The sequence below is a fragment of the Myotis daubentonii genome, chromosome 20, assembly GCF_963259705.1.
Source record: "Myotis daubentonii chromosome 20, mMyoDau2.1, whole genome shotgun sequence".
NCBI classification, from domain to species: Eukaryota; Metazoa; Chordata; class Mammalia; order Chiroptera; family Vespertilionidae; genus Myotis; species Myotis daubentonii.
Genome location: NC_081859.1, coordinates 12,713,875 through 12,726,210, shown reverse-complemented (window position 1 = coordinate 12,726,210; position 12,336 = coordinate 12,713,875). Strand labels below are relative to the sequence as shown.

General features: G+C 44.6%; 1 protein-coding gene across 3 annotated transcripts in view; it reads left to right on the top strand.

The window, feature by feature from the left end:
- Positions 1-12,336, top strand: part of AKT3 (AKT serine/threonine kinase 3) — a 210,059-nt gene that overhangs the window by 108,696 nt on the left and 89,027 nt on the right. For all 3 annotated transcript variants that reach the window (XM_059677347.1, XM_059677346.1, XM_059677345.1), the window contains one exon: positions 11,850-11,975. In XM_059677347.1, the coding sequence (XP_059533330.1) occupies positions 11,850-11,975 (126 nt within the window). The remainder of the gene's footprint in view (positions 1-11,849; positions 11,976-12,336) is intronic.

The window sequence follows — 12,336 nt, the reverse complement described above, 5'->3', positions numbered from 1 at the left end:
TTAACTCAGAGGAGCGAGTGTGTGAGAGGCCCTTCACCTGTTTAAGTGTCCGTTCCTTTATCTGTTGGAAGAAGGGAGCGGTGACTGTTACCAAGCATCTCCCGAGGAGAGAATGGGACGGGGTGTTCAGAATGTCTGGAGCGGGTGCCGTGGTGGCTGCTGTCATCCCTTATTTCTGTAACGTGTGATGTCTGAGTGGAGGGTTTGGGGAATGCTCTGACCACTGAAAAGTGAGCATCTAAGGTTCTAGAGGCAATTTAGGAGATATAGGTTTTGGTTTTTGTTGTTGTTTTTTAAGCCTGATGTTTATTTAGTGATTTATGATTGTTTCATAAATATGACAGGAAATCAATTGTTTAAGGAGAATATGAACCGCTGAATGGACTATTTTGGGGATATGGTATGCATGTCATTCTGTAATGATGACTTTATATTGTATCCTATAAAATCCCCTTTCTACTTAACCCCCCCCCACCCCCCCCCGGTATGAGATTGCACAAAGTTGTCCTCATTCCTTTAATTCAGTATCAACCTCATTATTTCAGAGTGACAGTTTTCTGTTTCGGCCAATACTTAAGCTGTGTTTGGCCTGTAATTGTTTTGAGAGTGAGACTTTGAAACACATTACAGTTCATAGACAACGGTTCTCCGTGAGCAGACAATATACTAAAGATCGCGTTTCACCTCCTGGTGGGCTGTGAAAGCATTGTTTGATTGTCAGAACTCTTTATTTTACAGACGAAGGAACGGATCAAGCTCATGTAGGGATGAGAGTGCTGGCGTAAGCAGATGTTTTCTTAAATGGGAAATGGCTCTGATTGACCTAGGGGAATCCATAACCTCAGGACAGGGAGGCTAATTCCCACACGGATGTAGGTGGTTCTTTAAGATTTTTCTTTAAAATTGTTTCTGTCCCGCATGCTCTCTCTCTACCAAATATTAATTTTGGATGAAGAATCCGGGGGCGGAGCAGGGGGCCATGGCACCTGACCTGGGTGCCTGCCCCAGTTTCTATGAGTGGCTATAGCACTGGATGTGGTGCCTGAGGACTTCTGTTTTGGTTTTGAAGAATTGGTTATACTAAAAAAATTAGCCTCCATTTGCATGCTATAAAATACAATGCCAGCTTTATATAAGGGTATTTTAATGTTTAATAGCACAGGGCAATGAATGCCAGTATTCATATACAGATGGTAAGTGTTATAGTCTAGGTATTTTTTTTTTTTTTAATAAAGGTATGTTTACCGAAAACAACTCATCTTACCAAAGAAATGGAACTATCCCAGAGCCTCTGAAAAGTTGTATCACAGGTTAGGATGAAACTCCTTAACAGTGCGGGCATTTACACACGTGGACAAACTGCACTTGTTTATGTTTTCAAGGCACTTACAAAAAAGGCCTTCGGGAACTCCTGGCTCTAATGGGATATAGACGGATTTGAATTGTGCCTCCGAAAAATCCTGCATGAATAGTAATTTTTAAAAATATTGGCCAGTGAGTGGGAAACAGAAGAGTATTTCCCTGTCTGACATATTCTTTAAGGCATCTTGCTAAATGTTTTGGCTTAAAATTTTTAATGTGTTGTGGTTTCGAGGCAATCTGATTAAAGATGTTGGTAAACTCGGTAGCACTTTCTAGAACAGAAGATGATTAAGATACAAAGGCAAGAGAGGCAGAAACCGCGAAGTTCGAGTATTTTCTTGGCGAGGCAAGCCACTTATTTGTTTGAGGCGGCAACGCGGCATCGAAGTTCATCGTTTCCTGCGTTGAAGCGAAAGCACAGAGCGCAGCAGCTGTCGCTGCCTGGCACCTCTCTGCGGCGATGTTTAGACTGAAGTTTATATGTTTGTTCCAGGCAGGGATTGTATGAAATGACCTGCTTTTCTCCCAGGCATCTGCATCCTGTTCACTGACGCTAAGATCGCTCTTTGTGCATTTTGTTGAAGTAATAAACAGGAGTTAGAATATAATGAAAATTGTTTTCTTTGACCTCAGAATTCTCCACGATATATTTTATTATTAAATATGTCTTTATTATTAAAAAGAATAAAACTGCTTAATGCCAGTGCTACATAGTTTATAAAAAAAAACTAGTTTACTCACACTTATGCCTGTGTGGAGAGTTTACACCTGAATTCATAGACGCGAGGACTTTTCTTAAAAGTGAATGCAGATTCTAGAGCAGTGGTTCTCAGCCTTCTGGCCCTTTAAATACAGTTCCTCATGTTGTGACCCAACCATAACATTATTTTCGTTGCTACTTCATAACTGTAATGTTGCTACTGTGATGAATCGTCATGTAAATATCTGATATGCAGGATGGTCTTAGGCGACCCCTGTGAAAGGGTCGTTCTACCGCCAAAGGGGTCGCGACCCACAGGTTGAGAACCGCTGTGCTAAAGGAAATCATATTCCTGCTGAATGACTACCACGTGTCGGGAGATGGTAATTGTGCGGAAGTCAGCCTTGCTGTTCACCTGCTGGCAGTAATGTTGGTCTCTGTTCTGTTTCCCAGCCGGGCCTGGTTTGGGTGGAGGGGGGTGGGGGTGTGTAGTGTAGCCTCCTCGAGTCACTAATTAACTTCGGAGACTCTGACATGAGATTAGCACTTTCTCTATTCTTAAAATGTCGGTCACGCTCCGGATTATACAGGGTTACTTATTCAGTGTTTTGTACATAAGGAAAAAAATCCTTGACAAGTGAATGAATGCCAGGAAACTTTCCTCCTGCTTTGGTGAAATCGGTGCTTTCTGGGGAACAGGGAGGGAACACTCGTCGCACATCATTTTGGATCCCAGGAAGTAAATCGATAAACCTCTGTGCTGTGTACAGACTTTTACAGTTGCCACATCAGCATGAAGGAGAAGTGGGCGCTCTGGTCCTGCATCACCAAGTTGTCACTTGTTTTATATTTTATTGATAAACGAGCGCTTTGTCACGAATGAGCCTCCAGGCTGTGGTTGGGTGAAGAAGAAACCCAGTCACCTAGAATTTGGGGCTGAATGTTGATGTCTTGGAATTACTTAGTCTTCACGGGAAGATCTGTATGTTCTGATGCCCGAGATTTCTAAACAAATCATTCTGCAGAGATCATGTTAATAGGCACTTAATAGAGTATTTACTCAGTGGGTGCAGACTCACCAATATGATTTTTTTTATTTCATTGTGATTTGAATGCCTTGTATGATATCCACCTTGCAAGTCATTTTCCTTCCTGATGCCTTGGTTTTAAGGAAAGCTTTCTTTTCCAACTCACTGGAAACGGTTGAAAACAAGCGCTACCATCTTGCAGAGGTATGGATTGCCACGAGGGAAGAGAAACTTACGTATGACGTACACATATACCCCCTTCAGGTTTTTAAAAATATGTCTTTTTATTAGAATGGTAGGTAGAGATTGTGTTCCGGAGTTTCTCTCCATGTGTGAGGGAATACTGCCCTCAGAGGGCCACGGCAAGAAGTTCATTCCTGGCAGCTCAGCAGCTTGGCTGCTGTTGATCTGGCCTGTGCGCCTGTTTGGGAGGGCGACGTGGACTTCTTGAAGTACTTGACTAGGGTTGCATCCGTGGTTCTGCTTCTTTGTTCTCTTAAAATGCCAGATATAGCCGTACACTTCAGTTCGAGAGCAGCATTGAAGCACATTTAGTTCTTTTTCTCAGAAAACTGTAACAGATGACTGGCCACAAACAGCCCAATTAGATCAGTTTACAGAAAGGATAAGAAAATGACATAGGATCGTTATGATTTTACTTGGGTGTGTCTTACTTTTTATCCCTTTGATAACAGATATTCTGATGTTCGAAACTATTTGAACTGTTCTTTTGAATACGTAGCAGCATTCACTGAAATGGAAGCATTGCATTCCCTTCAGTTTTATAAGCTTAAACACAATCACATGTTAAAATACAATCTAAATCAGGAATAACTTACTTCACTGGATATGTAATTCTTAAATAGAAATATGCCAGAAGTTGAAATGCACCATTATCCCTAAGCATTTATAAAAGTCTAACATTTATGTGTTGTTTAACATCTCTGAATTCAGCGTACTCAAATGATAATTAACTTATGCAATAAGGACTGGAGAATGGAAAGGCCTGATGTCGGAGGACTGAGTGGCACACTTGAGCTTTTGTTTTTTGTATGTAGTGACTTTCCTATGAGATAATTTGAAAGGAACATGGAGATACTGACTCATCAACCCCGGTGGCGTGCTGGCTGTGTCACCCTGGATTGACGTGCTACTGAATTAAGAAAGACTGTTGATGTCTGTGACAGCATTATCAGTTTTTAACAAGAGGTTTCAGTTGGTTGCACCTAAATGATATGTGTGATTCATTATCAATGATAATGGGGGGATGAAAATCTAGGGCCCTAGAAGAGTGAATAACAAAACTTGGAATTTTATCCCCACAGAAACACAGCATCTGCTTTGCTCAACTCATGTGGAACTGTGATTGTGTGGACCAATGAAATTAATAAATTGCACTTTATTTCATATACTCGATTTGCTTTTGTGTAGTTTAATATGTTGTATGTATTAGGCACTCAATCTTTTTTGATTAGCCATATCTTAAGATGTTCATTCATTTAACAAATGGCAGTGTAAACACTAATTGATTTCTTCTTTACTGTTACTGGCCCATTTTCCAGATGAGGAAGCTGAGGCACAGAGAGCTCAAGTGATGGGGAGGGTTGGCGTGGGAACCCTGGACCTCGGGGCTGTGTCCCGACCACGTAACACACTCATTGCTCCCCTGTGAAAGCTGGGCCGTATGTCAGAGTGGGACTTGGTTGATTTTAGTAGCTCTCTTTCCAGATCTCAACTTTGTGCTCGACTTGTTACCATGCCCAGCGCCTCGGCGTGCTGTGAGAGCTCGGGAGGGGGGGGGGCACCCGTGGGTGGGGGGAGCCCAGCACTGTGGGTTCAGTACCTTCCAATGTCCTTTGCTTACGCCTGCCACTTTAAAAAATAGATGTACCAATATTTTTTAATTTTAGAGAGGAAGGGAGAAGGAGAAGGAGATGGAAACATCAATGATGAGAGAGAATCATGGATCGGCTGCCTCCTGCACACCCCACACTGGGGCTGGAGCCCACAACCTGGGCATGTGCCCTGACTTGGAATCGAACTGTGACCTCCTGGCTCATAGGTCAACACTGAATCACTGAGCCACGCCGGCCAGCCGGGCGCTTACCACTGCTCTCCTCCGCTGGTGCCCTGCGCTGTCCAGCGCGCACACTGCCCAGGGAGAACAGAGGAGAGGCCATGGGCCCGCCCTCAGAACTGGAGCGTGTGCTTCGATGCAGTGTCACTGTCAGGTCCCTGCTCCTGAAAAGTGATCCAGGAGACACGCCATTGGGGACAGTCTAAGAGCAAACCCGCTTCCGTCTGGGAGTGTCATTCTCTAAGGCGGTGATTTTAATATGGGGGGGGGGCTGAATCTCTTGAGGGTCCTTCCAGATGACCCAGGCCTCCTGAGGGGCCGGCCCTACTGCTCCCTGCAGATACCGTCCCTGCCATGGGAGGCGCTGCTGCTACGTCCCGCGGGGCGTGGGTGACACCTGCCCCAGGCGCTGAGGTCCATGGCGGGGTTTGCGTGAAAAGACTCGCTGCTTCCCTATCGGATGTTCCTGGAGCCTGTTCCCTGCAGCCTGTGTACCTACAGGAGCCTAAGTACGTGGATTGGTATGGTTAGAGGACACGGGTGGTGCCATGGAAAATATTTACAGTAAGGACGCGGTACCGTTCCCAGGGAAACGGTCTTTTTAAACGGATCCGTGCTTTGAAATGGTCTGAAGCTCCGCGGCCCTCGCTGCTGGGTGACATGTGTGCAGGGGCGGCCGTGTGCTCCGTGCAGGGCGTGGAGGTGGGACTTCGCGGTGGTGCGGGAAGCAGATGAGACAGAAAGCCCTGCTTTCCCGGCCTACAAGGGCGAACATGTAAGCAAAACAGTAATTTAGCTCACACTGAACCCAGCGGGAGGCCGGGCACGGATCGAGGAATTCTCCACAACATACCACCGCTGTGTAAACCCGGCTCACCGTTTATGCTTCATTACATTGCCAAGATGCAATTTTTCTGTTGGCTAGTTTGTGTGGATACAATGTGCTCTCTCCTCCTCCTCCTCCTCCTCCTCCTCCTCCTCCTCCTCCTCCTCCTCCTCCTCCTCCTCTTCTTCCTCTTTCCCCTCCCTCCCTCCCTCCCCCCCACCCCATTGCTTTTCTCTCACAGTAAAACTTAATACTACAACTCCATTAAGATGCTCTACATTTTTAAAATAAAAAGTATCATATTTTTGGTTTAAAGTGCAGTATTTCCTGAAAGCAAAGGGAACGGAGATGTGATTGACTAATTTACCGAATACCGTGAAACGATTCCCAGAATGCTTCAAGATGGAGGGGCTGGGAGAGCTCCGGGTCCCAACAGAAATGGCCCAGCAGGTCGGGTCCTGCCAGCGGCCGCTCTGAGGCCCAGAGGAGCCGGCAGCTGGCACCGGCGTTCAGTGCGCAGGTCTTCAGCTTTGGTGCAAAACATGGGCCCGGCCTGGGAAGTAGATGAGAAAACTGTTCTTTTCTTTTTTCTTTTTTTTGTTTTTGTAAATCCCCACTGTAGGATATTTTGTATATTTTCCATTCATTTATAGAGAGTGGAAGGGAAGAGAGACAGAGGGAAACATCGATGTGAGAGAGACACACCGATCGGTTGCCTCCTGCGCGCACCCGGACCAGGGCCACGGAACCTGCAATCACGGTACCTGCCCTTGACCGGAATGGAACCCGGGACCCTTCAGTCCACAGGCCGGCGCTCTCTCTATCCACTGAGCAACACTGGCCAGGGCTGCAAACTATTCTTAACCTAAGAGTGACAAGTCCATGCGTTCTGCAGTGGAAGCCAAATTTCTTGACTGTGATGCACTTTTCAAAAGAATCTCGAAGGGCCACATGCGGTAACGCACAGGAATGCGGCACATCTGGAAAGTTTTTCCGGCATCTGGGAGGCGCAACACAAAATCGCCGAAATGGCAGGCGCCTTGCAGCGGGCCTGCGGCAGTGGTGACACGGACCAGCGGCCAGCAGACAGGTCCCTCTGCCCCCCCCGCCCCCCCCCCCCCCCCGCCCCGCACTAGCCAGACGCCCTGGGCAAGAGATCATGGCAGAGGCGGGTACTTGGCAGGGCGGCGGCTGTAATCAGCCCTGCAGGAGCCCTGAGAGAAGGGACTAGCATGGCCAGCATCTTGCCCCCTGAAAGGCAGAGGTGCGTCCCGTGTCACGCCGGATGATGCACATTGTAAACTGTCTCCAGGCCTGTATTGTCATGACGAGGCTTCAAAAAGGAATGCGTGCCGTGCCTGGTCTTGGCGTCCACGCAGCAGCCACCAGTTCTCTCATGAAATATCGAAGGATCGTTGCCGATCCTGCCAGCCCCTTCGCCCACGGCACGCACCAGGCCACCACCACCGCTCCCCCTGCTCTCAGGGCGCAGAAGGTGCCGTTTGGAAATGCCACGGCCCAGGAGACCTGCCCGCCGCCAGCATGGCCTCCTGGGCCACTAAGAATGACCGAAAACGTGGTGGACGTTGCCATTTTGCATGTGAACTGCTCACATCATCCCCTTTTCTCCGGTTGTCTGTCCTTAGCTGCCCGCGAACTTGAATCTCCCTCCGTGCGGGCAGGCCCGGGCCGGTCTCATTCATTGCCGCAGCCTGGGTGCGTGGGCATATTTGGACACTGAGTATTTTTGAATGGATGAATCTATTAGAAGATTATTTTGCCAATTCTAACATACAAATGTTTACAGAACCTTATTTTTTGATCTGTGATCTCCATCGAGCAGCACCTTACAATGAGGGAGCTGGCAGGAGTCTGGAGGCTTTGGGCATGTTTTGTAGCCATCACGCGTTTTTCCGTCAGCACACCTCCAACGCTGGTTGGTGACAGTTGTCCAAGAGATTGCGTAGTTGGTCCCAAGGGCAAGGAAAGGACATACTTTTCTTAAATTGATTTCAGGGAGGAAGGGAGAGGAAGAGAGATAGAAACATCAAGTGATGAGAGAGAATCATTGATCAGCTGCCTCCTGCACGCCCCATGCTGGGGATCAAGCCCACAACCCAGGCATGTGCCCCGACTGGGAATCAAACTGTGACATCCTGGTTCATAGGTTGATGCTCAACCACTGAGCCACACTGGCTGGATGGAAAGGACATACGTGAAAGGACTTAAAAGAAGAATGATAACCTGAAAATTTAGGTTTTCAGGAGCTGGAAAACCTAATCAACATAGATTTGCTGAGCGCCAACAATATGCAAAAGCGTTTTCCTTTTTTTTTCAAGTTACATTTCAGATTATTCCTGTGTAATTGAAAACTTATTATGCTGCCTCATTGCAATGTGGATAAAATGAAAAAGTTCATTAGTATTATTTTCAAGACATACGTGAAAGAGGATGATAATTTCAGCGAGAAACACATTCCTCCTCCTCCCTGAGGCATTAATACGGCTTTCACTTAGAACTAATTGGAAGATGGTATTGTGATCTGCTATATAAAAAGCAATAGGCAATTTCAGAGATTGCAAATGTTTTATTACATTCATTGTGTATTTCTTTAGGAACTATATTTGGCTTTAATATTTAAGACGTAGCACACTATTATGAACTATATATTCAGTATTTGTTTATGGGGCCAATACTTATTTAATGAAAACCCACCAGTGGATACGTACTCTGATATATATATATATTTTTAATTTCCTTTTAAATGTATTTTATTGATTTTTTTTTTTTTACAGAGAGGAAGGGAGAGGGATAGAGAGTTAGAAACATCGATGAGAGAGAAACATCGATCAGCTGCCTCCTGCACACCTCCTACTGGGGATGCGCCCTCAACCAAGGTACATGCCCTTGACCGGAATCGAACCTGGGACCCTTGAGTCCGCAGGCCGACGCTCTATCCACTGAGCCAAACCGGTTAGGGCCGTACTCTGATATATTTATATTTTTTAAGCAGTTCTGTGTAAATTTAGTTGCTATCTGTCAACAAGCAGCTCAATATTTACAATATTGTGAACCATGAAATTGAATAGATTCCATACTTAAATTAACATTAAACCTTTATTTGTCTTAAGTAACTATTGAGCCATGAAGACATTTACCTAAGACTAATGGTTTCTGAAAATCATATAAATTAATTTTCACTGAAAGCTGCCAATTTTGGGTTAAAAGCTCTTCTTTGGAAATTCTTAAAATATTTGAATTTTCACGGTGCTAGATCCAGTGTATGTTATTTATTCAAAGCTATTCAGAGAGACCTAAGGCTTTTGCTCTTCTCTTTGGAAGACTAGTTCCTCCTCTGGTACCCCACCTCTATCTTAAAAAAGGGTTGAAAGAAATAAAAGTAATAAGACAGCACTGTGCTTTGACATTGTGTAGCCTTTTCCTTCCTTTAGATGGGATTCAGGTTTTCTCTACCTGACACTAGCTACTCAGACAACAGGCACTTGGAACACACCGCGGCAAAAAAAGAATGACAGTCTTTACTGCCAAGGGTGAAAATCGAGTTTTCAAGCAAAAATTTGAATTTTGGAGAACATATCTGCTAGCGTGAGCCTACCAGCTCCCAGTGCTTGCTTTTCTGATGAGATTTGCAGTGATAGCGAATGTGATTATATAGTGAAATGTGCTGATATTTGGAAGATCAATGGACCAGTGTTTTTGAAAAGACCGGTGGGTGATGTTACAAAATCACGCGATGTGTAAAAGATTCCTTCAGTGTCTAGACCCGGGGATTTTCACAGAATGGTGTAGAAAGTTCCTGGATATGGTTTCTCATTCCACATCACAAGTGATCTTTTCGAAAACTACCACTCGTCAAATGCTGGTGTAATAGCAAAGAAAGATACCTATAACTAGGTGAATGCTCTTCCCTTTTCCAGCTCCATGCCTGTCTGAGCGGATTTTCCCCATATTTCAATGAAAATAACACGCTGCCGCAGGTTGAGTGCGGGCACATAGGAAACTCTGGCCATCTATTCAGCCAAACACTTAAGAGATTGGCAAAAGTGGAGAGCAGTTCGACTCTTCTCACTCACTGTTTTGTTTTAGAAAATATAATTTTCTTCATCAAACTATTTATTACATGTAATGTGTTTGCTATTTTTAAAAGAAGCAATAAAATATGTCTTTTTTCCAATTTCTAATACAGTAAACACTATAGATGTAATCATTTTCATATAAATGAATATTTTAGAGGGTCCTCAGTAATATTTATGAGTGTAAAGAGGTGTAAGGTAAGAAGTGTGAGAACTGCTGATTCGGAGGAGTGATTCCATTTCTGAAATATATGTTAGGGGGAAGGGATGGAGGAGCTGGCATTTTATGCTAAGAGACTTGCACTTTACAGTAAAGAGTAAGGAGCCAGAAAATTTTTAAAATATATTTTTATTAATTTCAGAAAGGAAGGGAGAGAGAGAGAGAGAGAGAGAGAGAGAGAGAGACATCAATGATGAGAGAGAATCATTGATTGGCTGCCTTCTGCATGTCCCACACTGGGGATCGAGCCCAAAACCCAGGCATGTGCCCTGAGCAGGAATCAAACAGTGACCTCCTAGTTCATAGGTCGACACTCAACCACTGAGCCACGCCAGCTGGCTGAGGAGTCAGAATTTTTGAGCAGAAAAGTGATATGAGAATAATCTGGAGGTGACAGATGCGTCGGGGTAGGAGCTGGGGAGTGAGTAGAATGGAGAGCAGGTGGAGTGCATGAGCAGAAGGGCCACCGTAAGGTGTTGGGTTTGGTTTAGGCTGCGCAGTGTTGGCCTCGCTACTGATGGGATAAAATATGGGAGCAGTCAGGCCTTAGGTCTGAGCTAAGATAACCGGGCTCGGGAGAAGCTGATTGGTCGGGAACGTTGAACTACTTCCAAATTTTTGTAGCACTGCGATCAAACATTGGAGATTGAGTCACCAGGTAGAGATAGCCGGTGAAGAATTGACAACTCAGACCAGGCAGCCTCCCGCTCTTGTGGTATCTTAGGGCACTCCTCTTGCTTCAAATGATGAGGAGTTCTTGATGAGGTAAGACAATGGTGGTCTGGTTGATAAACATGTCTATTTTGGTAGCTAGGTTTATATCAAAACCTGATAAATGTATTAACTATTATGTGCTTGGCACTGTACCATGGGCTCTTATAGTTATTATATTTGTGTGTGTGTGTGTGTGGCCATGTCTATGGTTTTTAAGCTCTATTAATCCAGATTCTTTAATTTCCAAGACTTATTTACAGCATTTCACAGAAAGTTATTTTCCTATGTAGAGCAATAAAATGTTTAAAGAAGTTATGATCAAGATTTAACAATGAAACTAGACTCTGTTCCTCTTTTTTTTTTTTAATGGCACAATTAGTCAATGGTACATGGAAGAGAAACTTTTGGTTCATATCCGTCTTAGGGTAAGTGTGTTTCATAGGAATTCCTCAGCGCGAGCCGTGTGGATGCGTGACCAAGGCTTTTTAAAAGAGCTGAAAACGTGCTCTTAACAACCACCTGATAAAATGAAAAACTGAACAAAATGTGAACGCAGATGAACGATTCTCTGAAGAAATGATGGTGCAAACGAATCGTCCAAGTGCGAAATCACTAAAAACAAAACATGTTTGGGTTTTTATTGAAACTGAATTGCAGGCTTATGTATTTTCTTTCGTAAGCGAAGTTAGAGGGAAATGGCCTAACTGAAATTCTGGAGGCCAGTGTTGTAGGACATATATTGTACCATGATGTATTTTTCACATAAAAGCTGCTGTTCATCTCCCCCCCCACCCCCGTGACATTAACATGCGTGTTTTCCTCATGTAGGCGAATATATAAAAAACTGGAGGCCACGATATTTCATTTTGAAGACAGATGGCTCATTCATAGGATATAAAGAGAAACCTCAAGACGTGGACCTGCCTTACCCCCTCAACAACTTCTCAGTGGCAAGTAAGTTCCTTGTAACTGTTGACTCCCTTGGTATTTATTTATTCGTGTGGCCTCATGTGTCAGGTATGAGACGCTGATGAGGAAGTTGAGGTTTGTAGCGAACAGCAGAGAGAATTGCAGCTTTGATAGAATTTCAAAGAGGGAAGGAGAGGGAGAAACATCAGTGATGAGAGAGAACCATTGATTGGCTGCCTCCTGCATGCCCCACACTGGGGATCGAGCCCAGTAGGGATGATCAATGATAGGTGGTCTTCGGCAATGAATTCTTTAATATTTTTAATAGTGAGCACTTGAATGCGATCATTATAGTTCCCCCAATATGTGCTGCAGGGTTTTCTGGACAAAATGCAAACAAAGCCCT